Here is a 21,323-nt window from a genome sequence, read left to right as displayed (position 1 = left end):
CTCTGACGCTCCCGCCCGGCTATCGCAATTGGCGAGTTTGAGGGCTGGTGCGATCTTCCCATACTGGGAGATCTGCGAACTGGTTATTTCTCCAGCCGTCTTTCGCTCTTTTCTCATTTGGTACCTCGGGCAGTCGCATCCCTCTTTTGCCCCCCCAGTTCTCCTTCTATCCTGGTCTTCCCTCTTGCAAGAGCCCAAACACCCGCCCCCGAACCGGCAGAGGGGTGGGAAGCTCCTTCTGCCCCTCCCCGACCAGAAACCGGTTTTCCCCCGGCTGCAGTGCTTGCTTGCTCCCCCAGTGGTCCCGAACTCCCTATTCTACCACCTTTCTGGAGCCCATCTCCCCAGCCTGCCTGGAAGGTGGGTGGCTGGTTGGGACTCACAGGAGACTGTACCTCGAAGCGCCCCCAGCCGCTCGCGAGGTCTTCCAGCTGCCCGGGTACTGGATCCAGTGTAGTCAATGCGCCTTCGCTCCCGCGCTCTCCAGGAGCGGAGACAGCTGGAAAAGAAGCCGGAGAAATAGGTATTGGGAGGGGAGGGGAAGGGGAAGGGGAAGGGGAAGAAGGAGAGGTGGTGGTGGTAGTGGTGGTTGTGGTAGTGGTGGTGGTGGTGGTGGTGGTGGTGGTGGTGGTAGGAGAGGGAGAAGGATGTGGGGAGAAGGACGCGGAGCAGGGGATGATAAAGAGTAGGGGGAGGATGGGAGGGGGGAAGAGGGAGGATGGGAGGGGGGAAGAGGGAAGGGGGGGAGGGACGAGTGAAGTGGAGAAGAGAGGACCAGGAGGAGGGAAGGAGGAGGCAGAGGGGAGGGGGGGAAGAAGAGAGGAGGAGGAGGGAGGGAGGGAGGGAAGAGGAGGAGGAGGAGGAGGAGAGGAGCGGCGCACGATTTGGAAAGGTGTTTATGTGGGCGCGATCTCGCTGCTCTTCCTGGGACCCCCGGGGACCCTCTGAGGGGCGCCCGCTCTGCAGTAGTCACTTACTTCCCAAATCCCAGCACCCAGCGGCTGTAGCCGCCACGGCAGTCTCTTTCTGAAATCTTGGGGCTCTCGGGGGAGGCTGATGACCCAGTCTCTGAGGAGCTGATGCTCCCCTTATTCCTCTCGGGGGGGAAGGGGGTTTCCACAGGGTGCCTCTGGGCAAGGGGAGTTCAAGCCCTTCAGGTGGTCACCTCCCTAGAGGGACCTGCACGGCACGCAGCGCTTGTCTCTGCACCGCCGCGCCAGGTAGTGTAGATAACCTAACTTTTCAGGGCACTTGCATTAGGGGGCTGTTTTGTACCCCATATTCCCCCTTGCCGCCCCAGGGTCTGCATAGCATACCCTCAGGAACCCGCGCCAAGATGGGATCCCCTAGTGCGTTCAGGCATCGAGAGCGAACGCTCGACATTCAGACATTTCCTCTTAATTTTAAAAACGCATCAATGGAAGGACCCAGCTTTTTCTTCTAAGCAGCCGGGGTCTGGCTAGAACACGCGGACTTGGGACTTGGGACCTTTGGCGAGGGTCCGGGGTCAGCAAAGTCAGCAGATCCCCTACACTAGCGTAGTCAGTCAGAAAGTAGCGCCAAGGTAGGCTGGAAGCTTGCCGGGACTATTTCCAAGTGCAAGTTTCAGGGTAGGAAAGGGGACACAAAGGAAAAGGACAACATATATATATATATATATATATATATATATATATATATATATATATATATATATATATATATATATATATATATATATATATATATATATATATATATATATATATATATAAACACACACACACACACACACACATATATATATTTGGGAGTGTCGCGGGGGTCGGCCCTCTTTGAAAACTCTAGCATCTGTGCGGGTTCGCGGTTGCGGCGAGTCACGACTTGGCCCGGACTTTGGAATAATGTTAATGTGCGTCGGCCAGTGCGTAAAATGAGGAAAGGGGTCTGGGGTGGGCATCCTAGAACCCAAGGATTTAGAGCTGGAAGGGACAGTGGAGATCTTCTCTTCTATCCCTCATTCTACACTTGGGGAAACTGAGGCCAGAGAAGTGAAGTGACTTGCTGCCGTCCTCCAGGTAGCGGGTGTCAGACTGGTAAGACCCCTAGCCCCAATGAGAAAATGTGACTTGTTTCCCCCATTAACTGTTACTAAGTGATGAGCGCTATGTGGTATTTAAGTTTTAAAGCATGCTATACACCGCAGGCATATGCCGCGTGTCTGTCTCCTCAGGAAGGGAGGTCATGTTGGTATGCTGTCAACTCCGGGAGAAACTTCCCCTAGGAAAAATGCAAAGTCTAAAAACTTCTTTGAGGGCAACACAAACTGCTGCGGCAACGCGTTCTTACCGAAGAGTCGTCGCAGCATAAGGAGTCTTGTTACTTGTTTAAGTGGTTACCATTCCCCAAATCATCTGTGGGGACCTGTTAGATAAACGATGCAGAAAAAGCCAACTTTATGACTTGGTATCTGATCAAACCAAAGGTATGGGAGTGAACTTTTAAACACCTCTGTGTGACACCCCCCCCCCAACTTTTATAAAGTTTTATTCCTATTAAGCCCCGTGTCTCTCACGCTCTTAACAGTCATAGATCAGAATTAACAGTGAGAGTAGGATTGGTGGGCTGACTGATTAAACCACCTGCAGCACGGATGCTTGAAATGCATTCAAAGAGAAACAGAACTCCGGTAGTCTCTCCCTAGATTAGACCGGGGATTCAGTTTGCAGCCTTCTACCTATCCCTGATCTCAGAATACTGTGTTCCCTTTCATATAGATTTGGGGGGGGGGGGAGTCTGGAATCTCGTTGGAAATCTTCATGTCTTCCTCCCCTCCAAAGTATCTTTATATGTAACAAACACTAACACCCATTTGGAATTATTTTTAAACCTACTAACTTCCCAGTAAATTTCATCATAATCACCTAAAGAAATTCACAGAAATTAAAATATTAAATCTATGAGCTAACATTCCCTCTTCCTCATACAACTTTTATTTTGTTGGTATGACCCTTTAAGATAAAGCAACTGCTATTAATTAAATCAATTCAAATCAATTAATATTTATTAAGTGCCTAGTATGTGCCAGACATTGTGCTAATTAGAGCATTAAAAGGAAAAGGTCAACATAATGAAAATATAAATTAACTTACCCTCTTTCCCCAACACAGAAACATATACTTTTGACTAATTGAAATAATCTAAATGGTAATTTCACATGAAATCCTTAAATAAGACACTATAATATAGTTTGTTTATTGTACATAAGGAACCAAATTGTTAAGAATGATTTTCCAAAGAAACTTTAAATTTGTGAATTGGAAGAATATGCCAAATATTTTTTTTCTTGGCTTCCCCCCCCCATGTTTCCTTGAGGATTGTCAGACAAACCTTTGATATTTGTAAAATTCATTTTTAAAAAGTTTATATAGCAAACTTCCAATGATAGAAAAGGTACAGAACTAATAATATTCACTTTTTCTGCCCTCGATGTTCACTCAAGACTTAGAAAATTCTTATTTGAAAAATTAATTTGAATCCTGTTTGTCCTGTAAGAAAAAAAGAGTTAAGTATCCCTTTTCCAAATGTTCTGACTTCTCCCGAGAGAGGAAAGGAAGCTTGGAAGATTTCTTATTACCTTTGAAGATATCTTTGGACCCTTAAGAAAAGTAGAAAATATTCTCAGCATTTTGGATGCTATTCAACAAAACAGACTCAAAATCCATATCTGTGTTAAATTTATGGGCCCACAGCTTTTGTCAAATATTTTATTGCATTTTAACACAACTTCAAAGACAGAGACAGAAAGAAATCAGAAACCGGACAGAATAAGGGACTCTGAAAATTATTTGGCAGGGTGAAAAACTATTCCTAGAGGGAAAGTCTATAATAATGGAGAGGAGCAGTGGATAATAGAAACCTGAAACCTGTGTTCCAGTCCCAGCTTTAGCACTTCCCAGCCCTATAACTTTGATAAAGTTATTTAACTTCTTAAAGTTAGTTTTTTCATATGTAAAAATAAGGGTTAAAAAGTCTTAGACTGTTCACATAATTTGAAGGATTTTTAAAAGGCAATATATAAATTAGACTTCTACTATTATCCAATAATTCTTTCATTGCCAAATACCCTGGTTACTTTAAAAAAAATGAGGAATAGGCCAATGTAATATGTAATTAAAAGATGGTTTTTACAAAGAGTTTTACTTTACTTACTCCTAGGAGACATAACAATATGCCTCATAAACATATATGTAACTTCTAAAACTAGCAACTCTTCTAGTTTTATGGAAAAGATAGAATTTTCTTACCCCCCCCCTCAGAAAAAATACCTTATGTGCTTAGAATTATTTTTTTAAATAATCCAATGTCAATTCTATGGATGTAACTGGGCTCTACAAATGTTGCATTATCTTCCCCCAAAAAATAATAGACCAGCAAAAGATAACTTCTCCATAGTCATAACCTTTTTTTTACAACATGATAAAAATGTTAAATAAAGCACTAAAGAATTCTCATATATAATTTACAACCCTTTTTATCCTACAACTCCCTCCCCAAAGGACACATTGTTGATATATATATATGTACATATATACATATATGAATATATATGTGTACACAATAAAAGATATTGGGAGAGAGGACTAGTATGTATAAATGTAATTCAGCCTTGTATTATTACAGTATTCATTCTGCATATGTCTATATATATATTAATATACATGCATGTATTTCCTATACATTTTATATAAAAGCATATCCATATATACTTATGTATATAAGAGGAATCATTGCCTTCCTTCTCTAGAGTTTGGAACTGCCACTAGTTATTTGATGAAGAAAAAAATTACTTTGATTTCTATGCTTTCCTCCTTTCCTGCCCTTCTCTGATTTTTTAAAGTATTTCTCTTAGATAAAATCCAAAATCCCTTTTAAAAAAAAAATTCCTGCTACTGAGCAACCAAAAAAATCTGTCTGCTTATTTTTCAGATTTTCTATCAGTTTCCTTAGCCCATTAGTTTTTCAAGATTCATATTTGCACATGTTTTTAAATTTTGGTTGCAAGTCTAAAAATTTCTACCAGACTAAAAATAACTTAACTATTTATAAGTGGCAAGAATTAAAAAAAATTTTTTTTCTTTCCTTTTTCTTTATTTTTTTTTGTTTTGATTAGAATACTTTAAAAAATTCTGGGCAGAGATAAGGACTATTGAAAAGATAAGTCAGAAACTAAAGCTTTATATTGTTAAAACAATTTGCACTCCCAGAAATACATTAAGTACATATGGTTATTTATATTAGGCTAAGATCACATACTTAGAGCTGGAGGGGACCTTGAAAATCAAATGGTTTAGTTCCCTTACTTTGCAGTAGATTGTGCACCTAATTAAAAGCAAGCAGACGACATGGTCCCTGTCTTTGAGGAGTTTGCCAGTGTCATGGGGGGAAATAGAAGAATCATATAAAATGGAAAAAACTCAAAAGAAACAATAAAAATATATGTGAGATGTATTATAAACACAGGGGGGAATACTGCTGTAAAGACATTCAAAATGAGGTCCTTGAGTAAGCAAAGCAAAGCAAAGCAAAGACGTCAGATTAATCTGGGATTTTGAAAAACTATATCTAGGTATAAATTTCTTTTTTTGGAGGAGTAGCTTGATGCAGTGGACAGAGCACTGGAATCAAGAGACTGGAGTTTTGGGGTGGGCTCTGACTCTTTTAGTATTAGAATATATGCCCTTGGATAAGTTATTTGACCTTTCAGAACCTAAGCTTCTTCATTTGTAAATGCAGCTAATACTTGTACATCATATACTTTGCAAGGTGGTTCTAAGGATCATATATATGCCACAGGCTAAGTATTGGATATACAATGTTTATAAATGTAGCAAAATGCTGTGAAGATGTAGTTTTTAGTATTATCTTCCTCTTTTCATTGAGCACTAAATTTGGAGTAACTACCTTGAAAGTTTCTTCCTGGCTAGTTCATTATGTGGCCAAGGATGAAATCTCCATGATAGCTAGAAGTAACTTTCTTTGCTGCTTTGATTCAATAAGGGTTAAGAGGTCTTTGCCTTAAACAGAAAAAAGTTCTATGTATGTGTATGTGTGTGTGTGTGTGTGTGTGTGTGTGTGTGTGTGTGTGTGTGTGTGTATAACCTTCTTTAAGGGGAGTGGCACTAGATTAGTTATTTGATAAGGAAAAAATGTGCCAAGACTACTGAATAAACTTGAAGTCCTAATAATTCTTTTCCCTCCCATTATAAAATTGAAAAAATTAATTCAGGCACAAAAAGAAGAGAATAGTGGATGACCAAACATTTGGTTATAAGATATTAAAATATTTAGCCATATTTTTCATGAAGTAAAACCCCCTTTCATTGTTCAATTGTAAATAAATCCAACAAATATTATTTGGCCTCCCATAAAGTAGATGCTTTTGAAATTGAATAGGTGAGCATGGATGTGCTTGTTATATTGTTTTGACTCAACTAACTGATTGGTTTAGCCAAATAATAAGTAAAGTTAGTTAGAAAGTCAGTCAAAGCAATTTTTGACAAAAGCAACCCAATCAATTGAGGAAAAAACAGTCTAGAGAGATTCATCAGCCATATTCAGGTATCCTGATATAGCCCAGACTAGTTTCTACCATCATTAGCTTCTTCGTGTGTGCTTTTCACTGAGTAGGTCCCTTGACTAACCATGCCCCTGTATCAAACCCTAACATCATTGTTGTCTTTCATCTTTGCAAGAGAAATCCATCACTGAGACATTTTTTTTTAAGCTGAAAGAAGAAATAATAGCTGTGAGCACAATGATAAACTTTCAATTAAAGTGGGCATAGCCCATCATCAAGGTAAATTAAAATTAGATTCTTGCCCAAGAAAGAACATTAAGGCAAGTTAAACAACTTTCATTCAGCTTTTAAAAACTGCCCAGCAAAAGAAATTTTCACAGAGGATAGACCAGTAGAACCTGAAGCTAATAGAAGGAGGAAAAAAAAAAACACCTTAATTAAGGGTATCAGTTCCTACTTTGGCTTAATTCAGTCTAATTCTGCTGTAGAAGATTTGGTGGTGAGACTCTTGTAAACATTCCAAAAGAAATGCTCTCTAGGTTTATGCAGAGATTTTAAGATTTTTTCCCTTCCTTTGCAGAAGAACTAGGAGAGGTTTGTAGTCAGTTTATAGCTCCAAAATGTATGTTACTATAGCCTTTGGGGCTCCAGAGTCTGATGGATGATTTACCTGAATGTTTCTTCAGTCTTAAAGAAGTGAATAATCTTGCTCTAGAAACAGAGGACCTATTTAATAGCCAGTTGTTTCACCCAAAGATCCTTATTTAAGTTAACTCTCCCATACCACTTCATGTTATAGATATCCTGTGCTATTCTGCATCAGGTTATTAAATTATTTTTACTTTGCAAATGAGAAGTCTTACGTGATTGATCTCTCTTGAGAAATATATTGCCAATGGAGAAAGGAAAATGGATTTCAAAATACTTCAAAAGACTAATTTTCTCAGGGTATAAACAATCTTTTGGTTAAGTATATCAGTATATCCATTTCCACCACAGAATTTCATTCAGAGAAAATAATATTTTGGTAGTGGTTGTATTGCTTCCAAAGTTTAGTGATGGAGCCAATCTCTAATACTTTAGGAATAGAGACATACATTTTGTTTAGTTGTGAATATGACTTATAAATTTACTTTTGGTGAAATGCCAAGATAAGAGCAGCACTGCAATTATTTCTCTGTGCCTCTTAACACTATTGGAATATCTAGAAAGTGAAATAATCACCAAACTATCTTCTCGAAACCCAAATATTTATAGAAATATGGCAACATATCATATAAAAAGTTAAATTGTTAGCAAGTAAGCAAATTGCTTTCCTTGAAACTTGGACCTTGGAGCTGAAAACTATCAGGTTGAAATATGCTTGCCCTTTAACGATGGAAATATGGGGTAAGACTGCTTCAGAATCTAGACTATGAATTAAGGAAAGAAAATAAATGGAAGAGTTAAAGTTGAGTATCCGGTCTTAGAAAACTTAAGGATCCCCAATTATGCCCTGTGTTTTCATCAGCTATGGAAAGCTACATCCTAGGAATCTGTCATTTTTACCTGTTTAACCTTTGCCTGGATTTTAAAGTTCCTATTTTATCTCTAGATTTATGTATTTTATACTCATATATAATACTATTGCTGTTCTTATACATAATCCTATTTTTCTACTGCATGAAATATTTGTCCAATTGCAAATGCATTTGCTGTCCCTGAGAAAGATTCTTGTGAAAACCCCACATACATACAAACAAATATATTCCCATGCATGCATACACATCATTATCTACATAAAAAGATTTACTTACTGAAAATCTTCAGTACATCAAAGATGGGAGCTTTTTCCAGGTGAGCACAAATTGAAGTTCCTCCATGCGTTATTAATGTATATCATGAGATGCTTTGGATAAGAAAGGTCATCACCCAAGGGTCATGAACCTTCTTTGGAAGAGCCTTTATGAACTCTGTTAGTTAGGGCTGGTACTCCCTAAGAGAGATCCAGAGTCCTGGACTGGGACCACAAGCCTTTCTCTACCTTGGGAGGACCTGTCTGAATTTGCACTATCCTGACCTAGTCTTTGAAAATATATACACAAGCTGTGAAACTTAGAGAGTTGTTTAATTATCGGCTGGGCTTAAAAAGACAAGTAGGATATCTTTCTTAGCAATGCAAAGCTGTAAGAATTCCATATCTCTCGGAAACTTTTTTTTTTCCTGGTTTGAAAACAAGTGAAAACTTAATGTTACAGAACCACTAAGATTGGGAGGATTTTTTTATGATAGAGAGAGCCCTTCACTCTCCGAGCCTGGAAAGCCACTCTGGGCTGCAGTGTCTTTATCAGCCAGCCTTTTCTGACAATTCGGTTTCCTAGCAGTTTGTTTTAGTCATCGGGCATTAGGGCTTCATTTTCGGCAGGGCAGACACACATATTTTGACTTTTCCTACTGGAGTCAAGATTTGTCAAAAGCCTGAAGTGATAAGTCAGAGGTCTCAAGCTGCACTAGGAGGATCTTGCCGATTCAAGTATCTTCAAAGTACAGTCGGCTCAGTTCTCCTCAATACTCGCTAAATGTAGACCCCGGGAGGAACGTGTTAACCCTTCCTGCTCAGGGAGGGACCCCTTCTATTTACAGTGTAACCCCGCTCATCGCCCCCCCCCCCCCGCCCAAATAATGCACCTACGCTAAGGGACAGAATCAGGTTGGTGCCCTATCTTTGCAGCTAAGAATGTTCCCTAGGGTCAATTCGGCCTTCTCGGTCTAAGGGAGAAAAGACAGGTGTCTTGTCCTGGATCCACTGCCCTTACTTTTCAGGGTCCGTTTTTCTCGGCTAGGAAGTGGCAGTCACAGTGTGTGTGAGCGCCTTACTGACCTTAACCGAGACGTAGCCTCGGAGAGCCAAAGGCGTTTGGGGCTTGACAGCCGAGGGGAAGTACGGTATGCAGAGGTGCGATTGCAATCAAAGAAATCTTATTTACTATTATCCGTCTGATAATTCCCCTGGATTTTGCGGTCGGTAAACACTCTACTATGCGCATCGAGTTGCCCAGCTCTTCATAATTTCGGCCACAAGGTGGCATCGACCTGCAAACAAAATGGAAATACAGTAGAATTGATTAAAATCATAAATTTTCTTCCTAATAATTGCCTGGCTGTCTCTGAGTCAGGGGGATGTTGATGGTTTGTGCCCATTTCTCCTACGTGTATTCATGTATGTTCATATCTGACAACATAGTTTCTTAATTGCATTTCTTTCAGAATTCCTAGGCAACCCTCCCCCTCCCAGATATGTACTTTAAAGTGGGGTGTTTGTTGCGGGATCTTCTGGCACCACTCTGTTGGGTGCAGCATCATGTGATACTTTGGCTAAGGAGGAGTTCAGCTTTAAGGGGGCGTTCCCAAACCTGTCCATCAATCCCCCTTAGGCTCCCGAACTGAAGAAATACCCCGGGCTCCCTACTCCCTTCTCCAGTCCTCACCATCTTCTTCTCTTGGAGAGAGCTGGACAGATCTTCTTCAAGAGGAGGTAACTCTCCCGTCTCCCTTCAAAAGGGATTGATGGAGAGCGGGACGGACCGGCGGGATAAGCAAAGGCAAGGGTGGGAGGGAGGAGAGGAGAAGACTGGCGATCTCTGGGGAACGGCCGCGGGATAGCTAAAGTAGGATAAAGTTGGGAGTTGGGGGTCTCTTAAAGCCTTAACCTAGGGTCTATATGCTTTATTGCTTTTAGCTGCGCGTTGCTGACTCCCGGGCTCGGGGGTTCCCGACGCTGCTCCTGGTCCCGGCTGGGACCTGAGCTGTCCAGCCTGAAGGTTTGTGCAAGTTGTTCAAAACCTCTCCTGATCTCTAGGAGTAAGGGAGGGGCGTGAGGGGCGTGAGGACTTAGGGTAACACTGTCAGGCGCGGTTAAGCGTGGTTCTTAGTTTGCGCTTCACTTTGCCCCCAATTTCTCTTTGGATTCTCTAAGACCCGGGGACAGCATCCCCTGATCTCTTCTGGGGAAACTGAGTCGGTGGTCCTTCCTCTTCTAAGCAACTGAGCTGGTGTTTGGGGCGGGGGCTGGCGCTTTGGGAGCAGGTTTAGTCACCTGATACATCTGCAGCTGACAGAGAGTTTGGGTGAGGAATGTGTTGGTATTTCTACAGGTTTTCCTGAAGGCTAGTGCTTCTGTCTTAGCCCCATTCATTTCCACCCCACCCCACCCCGAAAAAAAAAAAAAAAACTGTGTCCTCCTCAATGGTTCAGGTTAGCATTGGCATTACGAATGGGATGAAATGGGAATGATGTAACAGGGATATTCAGCCCAGTTGTATTCCTTTCCAGAAGGGTTGGTGGGCCAGAGGTGTTTTCAGGGTTAATCTTGGCCGTATAGAGTGAACTTAATTTTTCTTCTTCCCAGATCTGACACCCTTTCATCACAGAGACCTGAGGTCCCCAGAAATATTCAGAAAACAACCTCTCAGGTGCGTTGTTACCTGTTTTTACCTTTTGATGGGTGAGTGAATTATTTGTGCTCAATGTATTTGCTCTTCTTTTGGGCTGCTAAAGGGGTCATGAGGAAAGAGAATAATGTGAGGGGGTAGGAGATTGGTTCTGTAAGAGATGTTTCCCTTCATTTTATTTCTTGAAAATGAATTGACAATCTTATAGAGTCTGGAGCGATGATTTAATTTGTGGGGTATGCATACAGGTAATAGGTCTGGAGTTTACAGAATCCAAAGTGCCCAGATGGAGAATTATAGTTTGTTAGATAAAGTTCAGTTGGTATTTTTTAAATTATCCTCGAATTTCAACTTTAAAGGATCATGATTGTCTATCTATTTGGTTTTTTGGTTGCTACAGTAAATACTTGTCTTTTTTGGTTGTTCATAACCAACTGTCAGCTGAAATATTCTCTCTCTTACAGTGAAGTAATAGAGTATTATGTAACTAATGAAGTAGCCCCAATTTTGCATGTTAATTTATTTTTGTTTTTCCTTTCCTAAACAAGTAAATGGTGAACTGTCCAGCTGGGGTATTGATTAAAAATGGCCCCTGTAAAATTCAGGATGACTTAGCAACTTGTAATTTTATTTTATTTTTAAATTTCCTAGGGATTAATTACATCATAGAGTTTAATTGGTTTAAAGTCTTGGATTTTCAAAGTCCCCCCCCCCCCCTGCATTTCCCCACCCCCGTCCCTATTTCTCTGGTTGGTTGTTTTTCACCAAATGTATGTGTTGTTTTCTTTCAGGAGGTGAAATATGTCCTTCCCCCTCCCACTCTTTCTGCTTTTCCTGATAATTCTCTCTGAAATTATCCTGAGTTGAAGATTCACCTTTAACCCAATATCAGTGTTGATTTAATCAGCAAGATGGACAAGTGCTAAAAGGTATGTTATAGGAAAAATGTTCATTGAAATACACTTCATTTCAATACAAAAAGAACATGCCATATTAACAGAACATGCCATATTAACTTTCCCTTTTACTGACAATCATCAGAATAGGTAATAATGCACTTTATTTCTTCTACCTTTGCCATTTTCCCCTTAAAATTTAGGATCATAGATTTAGTGGGGGGGGGGGGAAGGGACCTTAGATCTCCCTTTACATTACTGATGAGGAAATGAAGCACCACAGTTTAGTGACTTGCCCAGGTTACACAGGATATAAATAGCAGTAATGAGGCTTGAACCCAGACCCCAGAATCTACTGTTACCAACCATTAAAGCAACCCATACCTAATAAAACCGAACAAAAAAACAAAAAGAAAAGGTAGAGGTATGGCCTGTGCCCCCCCCCCCCAAACAATTAGTGTGCAAAAGGCAAATTCCTATTTGAAAGAATATGGGTACAAGTATTTACATGATATTGCTTTACTTAAACACTGACTCCAAAAAACAAAGAAAGGAAAAGCAGAAGACACTCTTTGGCAAAACTACCAACCACAAAATCCAAATTAGTAACACATTTGTACCCTTTCTCTTTACAGGTTATGCAAGATTATTGAGGAACATGAAGAGCTTACAGCCAGTTTTTGTTAACACTTTACATGAAGATTGAACTTTAAAGAAAGATAACCAATTAGCACCAAAATGAATTACACACTGTATCCCTCTTTTTTCAACGAATCATTTCTTAACCATACAGATACCCACCCCCCATATGCACCCATTGAAGAGAATAAATGCCGTGTACCAGTAACCATGGTATTTACAATGGCATTAGCTTATGGCATTGTCATACTCCTGGGAGTCTCTGGAAATCTGGCCCTGATAGGAATCATCCTAAAGCAAAAGGAGCTGAGAAATGTGACCAACATTCTGATTGTTAATCTGTCCCTTTCTGACCTTCTGGTATCATTTGTATGTCTGCCCTTCACTTTTGTCTATACCTTAATGGATCACTGGATCTTTGGTGAGGCCATGTGCAAACTAAATCCTTTCGTGCAATGTGTCTCAATCACTGTCTCCATTTTCTCCCTGGTTCTCATTGCTTTGGAACGCCATCAGCTTATAGTCAACCCCCGTGGATGGAGACCAACTAATGTCCATGCATTTTTAGCCATTGCCCTGATCTGGTTCCTCTCTGTGGCTGCCTCCCTGCCTTTTGTGATTTATCAGGTGCTGACTGATGAGCCATTCCACAATGTCACTGTCCCAACCTTCAAGGACAAGTACGTTTGTTTCGATCTGTTCCCTTCTAATGTGCACAGGCTATCTTACACCACTATTCTCTTGGTGCTGCAGTACTTTGGGCCTCTGGTGTTCATTCTTGTCTGCTACCTCAAGGTAATAAAATACTTTTATCCTCTTAACATTTATTTTAATCTACATTTCCCCTTAATTCTACTAAGTGGGCCTTCAGTCTGAGCTAGAGAACACTTGTATGTTTTTGTTTTGTATCCTACAGATCTACATGCGACTGAAGAAGAGGAATGACATGATGGACAGGATAAGAGAGAACAAGCATCGAGCCCAGGAAGCCCGCCGGATCAACGTGATGCTTTTCTCCATTGTGGTGGCCTTTGCCATCTGTTGGATGCCTCTGACCATCTTTAACACGGTGTTTGACTGGAACCACAAGTTGATCTCCATCTGCCACCACAACCTGCTGTTCCTGCTGTGCCACCTGACCGCGATGATTTCCACCTGCGTCAACCCTGTCTTCTATGGGTTCCTTAACAAGAATTTCCAGAAAGATTTGCAGGCTCTCTTTCGTTTCTGTGATTTCAGGTCCCGTAATGAAGACTACGAGACCATTGCGATGTCCACGATGAATACCGATGACTCCAAGACATCTCATAGGCAAGCCGGTGCTGAGGCCTCCCTGGCTCCAGGGGAGGAAGAAGAAGTCTGAAGAGGATCTGAAGTGGGTGAGGGTTACAGAACCCAGGTGACAGCTGTTTTAACACAAAGCACAACCTGTCACACAATTCTGTAACCCTCTCCTCCTCTAGGATGGTTGGCTTTGCCTATGTTGTCTTGCTGATTTAGTTGTAGCTGTGATTGCAGTAACATCAGAATGCACAGACTTTGGATTTTCTTGTGTCAGCTGTTTCTCTCCAAAGTCTCAATATTTACAGTTGTGTAACATTTGTGAAACAAATATAGGAATACATAAGACATAGATAATATTTACTTCAATGGAATAGTTAACAAAAACTTGGCTATCTACATATATACTAAGAACATAGTACTTTCATTAATGATTCTACACCCTGTAAAGGAGACAAGGAGGGCCAACCTGAAAAGAATCCATTGACTTTGGAACCATAGAACATAGACTACTAGGAGATACAAAATTGTCATCCAGAATGTGAGATTTTTTGTTTTTTTGTTTTTCAGGAGAGAAATGATATCTCACCAGTTCACACTGGTCTTAGTACCCACCTAAATATCCATGACTTTAAGAGAGTATTTAATTTGTCACTAATTGACTAGAACCTGATGTAACATGGCATGCAAAAGAAAAAAAAAACATTTCTTAGCTGTTAGCCTAGAAAATTATGACATAGACACACATATTAAATGGAAAGCTATTTACATAACTCAAGACCATTTTGGAACATGACTACAAAAACTCTTCAGAAGAATTGGAATAACACCTAAATTCTTGTAACTACAAATAATATGCAAGCATATACATTTGAATGAAAAAAGATTTCCTCAAGTAGAATGTGTTTGGTATTCGCTAAAAAGCCTAGCATGTTACAAAATGATATGAAAGGGTGCCTACATTACCTTGAAACATCACATATCATGTAACAATTAGGGACAAGTAAAGGACCTCCAAATACAGTAATTAAATTGAGGGTGTATGATAGCTAGATAAAATCCATTGAAATTCATCATATCTTGTGTGTACTTATAAATAATATGCTCTATCCAATGTTAAACTGCTATGTTAACAACTGATAAATATATATACCTAATAGATGTATGCCTAATTAATATATACCTAATTGATATATCTCTGTGTTGGAATGATTATTAAAACTAAGAAATAAAGAAACTAAGTAACTAAGAACTAAATAATCTAAGAAACTAGCATTAAGAAATCAAGAAACATTTACTTTGGAGAACACATGTCCTAAGTTCATTCTATAGCCAACCTGTGAAACATCAGTGTTCGGTTTGAAAATCTTGGACAGTTCTTCTAATAAAATTGGTGTTGCATTAACTTGGTAGTTTGTCTCTTTTATTCTGATGACACTTTATTCTTTTTTCTTTCCCTAAGGATCATAAAATTTCCCTTCTTTCAGAAACACATTGATCTCACTTTCTGAAGTTCCCTTCCCTTTATCTTTATCTTTGCCAGAGTCAAGTCTCTCTTTTTCTATATAGCATTCACTTTCATCCTAAACAACATAGACATAGTAGTTTTGGGAAAAAAAATCCTTTATGCCATAACTACCATGGAACCTTTCTTATGCCCATAAAGAATAATTCAGATAAAATGTTGGCCAATTTTATATTAAAAACCGAATGCTGACTTGGAAATGTTGATCCTGGTGGAGCATCTTAGCATTTCTCTCTATCCAGTCTATAATTTGAAATATAGTTCTAATTTGGTAACAAATTGTTACTTAAGTGTGGCACTTACAATGAGGCAATTTCTTTGTTGGCTCACTTGTGGGGATGATCACTTCTCGGATTCTCATTCCTAGTTACACTAATGTGTGTAGGCAGCTAGCTCCTTAACTTTGAAAAATTACCAAAAATTTTGCTTTAGTTCAATGGCTATTGATTAACTGGTAATAAAGTCTTAAGGGTTTAGCAGGTTCATCAATATACTTTTAAAAAAATAAATATGAATAACATTATTATCAGCTCACTTTTATGAGCATACTTTACAGTTGAAAGGCATTTCACTCACGACAATCCTGTGAAGCAGAGAATAAATAAATATAGGGTAAGAACAGTGACTTACCCAAGTACTGTTCCCTATATGTGACCTACCAAGGTTTACCAAGTAGGAGAGTAAAGACTAACAATCAGGTCTTTCATCTTTATCTAGTGCTCTTTCCATTATACCACACTAATTGCCAGCTATCATAGGCAAAGAAGGAAAGAACAAACTTCAGTAATGGTCAGTTACACTGATAATGCCTTCCTAAGTTAGAAGATTTAAATCGAAATGTTTTGGGGCATTTATATTCCTCTTACTTCAATATGATATGGCTTGGATGGAATGGTTACTGAAGTCCCTTATAATTTTCCAATTCTGTGATTCTATAGCAGTCATTATTAGCTATTCACAGTAGATTTGAGATATAGTCTTGGTGGGAAAACCCTATTGTACAGTACATGTAAATGTGTGCTGCATTTTCTTTTACACAGCTGTCCTTTACACAAATATTTGTGGACCTCAGGAATTATGGGAAAAATTCATGCAACTTATACTTTGATTGTAATAAAGGGTTGTCAAAATAAACATTAGGATTTACATTTATGTTTTCATAAAAATAGTAAGGATCTAATTTAAGCTGACAAATGGAAAGACTTTCAAAGTTAAAACTGCCACTACTTTGTGCTAGTGACATTTGGGGGCTCTCTGAATTCAAAATGACTTTTCATCCAATTTACAGCTGAGCAAGGCCATAGTTGGCATCCTTTATGTTTTCCGGCCCAGGTTTTCTGTCATAAGAAAGGTTTACCTTGAAACTGTACTTTTTATTTACTTATAATCCCCATTCTCTTCAACCCTACTGCTCAATAGGAAAAGCCTCAAGTTTATGATCTGAGATGCAGTGAGTTTAAAATAAAAAAAAATAACATTGAGATTTCTCAGCATAAATTTGGCCAACATTTTTTAATAATATTAAGAAACAGCTAGGGGGCAGCTAGGTGGCGAAGTGGATAAAGCACTGACCCTGGATTCAGCACTCCCTGAGTTCAAATCCGGCCTCAGACACTTGACACTTAACTAGCTGTGTGACCCTGGGCAAGTCACTTAACCCTCACTGCCCTGCAAAAAAAAAAAAAAGAAAAAGAAAAAAGAAAAGAAAAGAAACAGCTAGGGATGGTTTTCCTTCTATATTATATAGATATAGATAGATATGGATTTTTGTTCTTTTTGTCCAGTGATTATATCAATGTGGAGAATTCCCACTGTGAAAATTTCCTCCACATATACAGATAGGCAACTCCTTTTTTTACTTATAGTATTAGAAAGTTGCCTGAGGTCACATAATCAGTTTATGTCAGAGGCTAGTCCATGTGAATCCTGGTTTTCTTGACTCCAAGCCTGTTTTTTTTATATCCTACACCTATTCTATCTAATTATTTAACCAGAAACAATGTGATAGGATTTTGTCTTGAAATGTTCATTCTTCCAGTTGCCTGCTTAGAAAACTCAGTTTTTCATTCATTTCTGATTCTCTAAAGTAGCATGAATACAATTATAAAAGGAACAAGCAGTTCTATGGAGCCCTGGAAACTTCCATTCCAATGGAGTTTGCTGTTTAGTTCAGTACCAAAAAGTCAGTGAAATCTTTCAATCAATCAATTATTCAATCAACAAGCATTTATTAAACATGTATTATGTGTCAGGCTCTGTGCTAAGTTTTGGAGATACAAAGATAGAATTCAAGCAGTTTCTGCTATCAAGGAGTTTACATTTTGATAGAACAATGGGAACACACACAAGTATATATCAAAATCCAAGGTAGTTTTCAGAGGGGGCACACTAATAACTAGCACAATCAGGAAAGACTTCTTGAAGATGCCACTGGAGCTGAGTCCTGATTCCAGAAGGCAGAGGTGAAGAGAGAGTTCATTCCACGCTTGAAGGACAGGCAGTGCAAAGGCACAGAGATGAGAGATGATAGGAGATGGAGAGTCCTGGGTGTGGAATAGCAAGGAGGCCAGCATGTCTGTATCAAAAAGTGTGAGGCAGGGGATGAAGGGAAGAAGAGTGGGAAAATAGGAAGGGGCCAACTTGTGAAGAACTCTAAACGTCAAACAAAGGGAATTCTATTTGATTCTTAAGAAAAAAGGGAGCCACTGGAGTTTGTTTGAGTGGTTTGTCTTTGTGTATGTGTTTGTGTGTATTTGTGTGTGTGTGTGACATGATCACAACTATACTTTAGGAAAATCATTTTGACAACTGTGTAGTGGATGGACTTCAGTGGGAGAAGGCTTAAGATGAAGGAATCTAGAGAAATGCATGCTGGGGCTCACAGGAAAGGAGGAAACAAGCATTTGCTAAGTGTCTACTATGTGCCAGGCAAATATTATCTCATTTAATCCTCACAACAATTTTGTGAGATAGGGTCTATTATTATCCTCATTTAACAGATGAGGAAATTGAAGTATATAGATATATGTATGCATGTATGTGTGTATGTATACACACACATATACATATATACCTATACATGTATACACATGTATATATTTATGGATATATACACATACACATGTGTATATATGTTATATATACATATATACACACACTTGAAAAAGAATATATTCTTTTTTATTAATATTATAATTTACATTACCATTATGACTGTCAGTGATAAAAAACTAACCACCTTCCAAAACAACTCATTCCTGTTAGGGCCAACTTTAATTGTTAGCAAGTTTCTCCTTATTTTAAGCTAAAATCTGCCTCCCTATAAATTTGCGTTTGCTCCTTGTTCTGCCCTTGGAAACAGAGCAGAATAAATCTAATCCTTTCACATGACAACCTTTCTTTCACACTTGAGGACCATAATCACGTCCCCCATATATGTCTTCTCTAGGATAACCATCCCTAGTTTCCAAGACAGATTCCCCTTTGACATAATTGTCAGTCTCATTATTCTACTTGCCCTCCTCTAGATATACTCCAGCTCATCAATGTCTTTCTTAAAATGTGATATACAGAACTGAACACAAACTCCTGTGGTGGTCTCAGCAAGGTAAAGTATGATCAAGGACAGTTGCTTGTCTCATTCTGAATCTTAAGCTTCTCTTAATGCAGACCAAGTTAGATTGGACTCCATACCACATAGTTGACTCATTTCTGAGCATTCAGTCTAGCCTATTAGAATCCCACAGTCTTTCTCCCATCATTAGTTCTGTAGCTCACCCTCCCCAATACTCTATTTGTGAGGTTGATTTTTTTAACATAAATAAAACAGTATGGTGTAGTAGAAAATTCACTGGCTCTGGAGTCAGAGAACTTGGATTCAAATTCTTACAACTTTGTGACTCTTGGATAACTGATATAACTTGCCCAGATCTCATCATCATCAGCTTTGTAGGAGGAGTAGAATGACTTGACATGGCCTCTTAGCTTTCTTCTACATCTTCATCTATGGTGACTTTGTATTTCCCTTTACCAATTTCTATCATATATGGTTGAGATCTTTTTGGATACCAATTTTTGTCACGGGTATTTGTTATTCCTCCTAATTTTATTTAATCTTCACATTCCAGCAGTATATCATTTCTACCAAGTGAGTGATTAAAAAACAAAACAAAACAAAACAAAACCTCTTCATCAGCACAGGGACAGTCAATTCTGGTCATACTTCTCAAGAGATTCATCACCAGGCAACATCAACCCACTGTTCATTTCTCTTTGGGTCTGAATTGGGTTCTGAGCCCACCTAACTGTACTTTTACCTAGCCTATATCCTGTTATCTTATACATAAGGATAGAATGAACTTCATTAAATTTTTTTTCAAAATCTAGGTATGGGGGCAGCTAAGTGGCATAGTGGATAGAGCACTGGCCCTGGATTCAGAAGGACCTGAGTTCAAATCCGACCTCATACACTTAACAATTACTAGCTATGTGACCCTGGGCAACTCATTTAACCCCAATTGCCTCACCAAAAAAAAATCTAGGTATATCTGCAATATTTCCCCGATTGATTAATCTCATTATTAAAACAGAAAATAATGGTCATTCTGTCATGACTTGCTCTTGATGAAGCCATGCTGGCTTTTTAGAGATTATTGCTTCCATTTCTCATAAACTATCCATTTGATAATACGTTCTAGAATTTTGTCAAAAAATTTGAAGTAAACCTCACTGCTTTTATTTTTCTGATTCCTTTCCTTTTCCGTAAAGCAAGACCTTCCAATTCTGTGGTGCATCTTCTGTTCTCCACAAGCTTTCCAAAACATTCAGCAATTACATCTTTAAGTATCCTGGGATGAACTTATGAAGACTAAGTAGGAATTCTCTTACCATTTCTTTTACTTGGAATATGAACTTCCTATTAGCAATTTTTGCTCTACCCTTCCCAATTCAAAGGTCATTGTTCTTGGAAGGATAACAGAAGCAAAATAATAGTTGAATCATTCTACCTTCCCACTATTATCTTTTGGCAATCTAATGTACCTTGAAGAGTGGTCTTATCCTTTCTTTCATATTTCTCTTAAAGTTTTTAAATGCCATGTTTGGTTGTCTTTATCCTTCACAAATAGCTTCCCCTGGGCTTTAGGCTTCCTAATATTCTTCCAGTACAGTACTATTACTTTTATTCATCCTCACCTAATCTGTTCTTACTTATGCCTTTTATAAATATCTATTAAAAATCTAAGCTTGTCTATGACTTCCCTGTAAGACTAAATTAGTCTCTTTCAAAAGCTCTTCCTTTTTATCTTCACTGGAAAAATGTTCATTGCTATCTTGAAATTTTCATTATAGAGAACTTTGGGGGCTTAACTTGTCCAATGTAATTTTAGACTGCTGAATCTTACCTATCCTTTCTCATACCTCTCTTAAATACTCTCCTGTAACCTAAGGTGAGCATCAGGCTGTGCCTATTTTGTTCTCTCCTCTAGTATGTCATAGCTCATTGCATGCTAGACCTGGAGTCAGGAACACCCAATTTCAAATTCTGTCTCTGATGTGATCATGGGCAAGTTGTTTAGTTGATCTGAGCCCCAGTTTCATCATCTATAAAATGGAAATAATAATCCCTAGAGAACCTCTCTCATAAGGTAATTGAGAGGATCAAATGAGATAACCAATCAATCCAAAATCATTTATTAAATAGCCACTATGTGTCAGGAACCACCATGCTGGGGATAAAAAATATTTCTGAAAAACCCTAGGTGTCCTGTGCTTTATAAAGAGCTTGCATTCTATTGAAGAAGATAGAATGATTATAAAATGATGTATAAACATCAGTACTTATTCTTACAATCATAATTCTAAGACAGAAGAGTCACTTGTCCCAAATAACCTATCATTTCTACTTTGAAAACCTATTCCTCTGTGTTAGGAAGTACCAAGTTCAGAATATGAGTTTTCCTGGTCTCACCCCACCTTTTGAAGGATGGACTTCT

General features: G+C 38.9%; 2 protein-coding genes across 15 annotated transcripts in view; one reads left to right on the top strand and one right to left on the bottom strand.

Moving 5' to 3' along the window:
* NPY5R (neuropeptide Y receptor Y5) overlaps nucleotides 1-21,323 on the bottom strand; it is a 174,313-nt gene that overhangs the window by 15,223 nt on the left and 137,767 nt on the right. For 8 of the 14 annotated variants that reach the window (XM_043972947.1, XM_043972952.1, XM_043972946.1 and 5 more), the window contains 3 exons: nucleotides 9,420-9,631; nucleotides 2,329-2,403; nucleotides 384-499 (listed from right to left, as the gene is read on the bottom strand). In XM_043972947.1, the coding sequence (XP_043828882.1) occupies nucleotides 384-499; nucleotides 2,329-2,347 (135 nt within the window). In that variant the 5' untranslated portion in view covers nucleotides 2,348-2,403; nucleotides 9,420-9,631. The other 6 variants (XM_043972949.1, XM_043972958.1, XM_043972951.1 and 3 more) reach the window with 6 other exon arrangements.
* Nucleotides 410-15,337, top strand: NPY1R (neuropeptide Y receptor Y1). The gene is made up of 7 exons (XM_043972960.1): nucleotides 410-523; nucleotides 9,973-10,073; nucleotides 10,278-10,359; nucleotides 10,947-11,010; nucleotides 11,781-11,918; nucleotides 12,521-13,319; nucleotides 13,441-15,337. Exons 6-7 carry the CDS (start codon nucleotides 12,624-12,626, stop codon nucleotides 13,885-13,887), a joined length of 1,143 nt encoding a protein of 380 aa, XP_043828895.1. The 5' UTR covers nucleotides 410-523; nucleotides 9,973-10,073; nucleotides 10,278-10,359; nucleotides 10,947-11,010; nucleotides 11,781-11,918; nucleotides 12,521-12,623; the 3' UTR covers nucleotides 13,888-15,337.

This window comes from Dromiciops gliroides, chromosome 6, assembly GCF_019393635.1.
Source record: "Dromiciops gliroides isolate mDroGli1 chromosome 6, mDroGli1.pri, whole genome shotgun sequence".
In the NCBI taxonomy this organism is placed as follows: Eukaryota; Metazoa; Chordata; class Mammalia; order Microbiotheria; family Microbiotheriidae; genus Dromiciops; species Dromiciops gliroides.
This window is presented reverse-complemented; position numbering and strand designations above follow the sequence as displayed.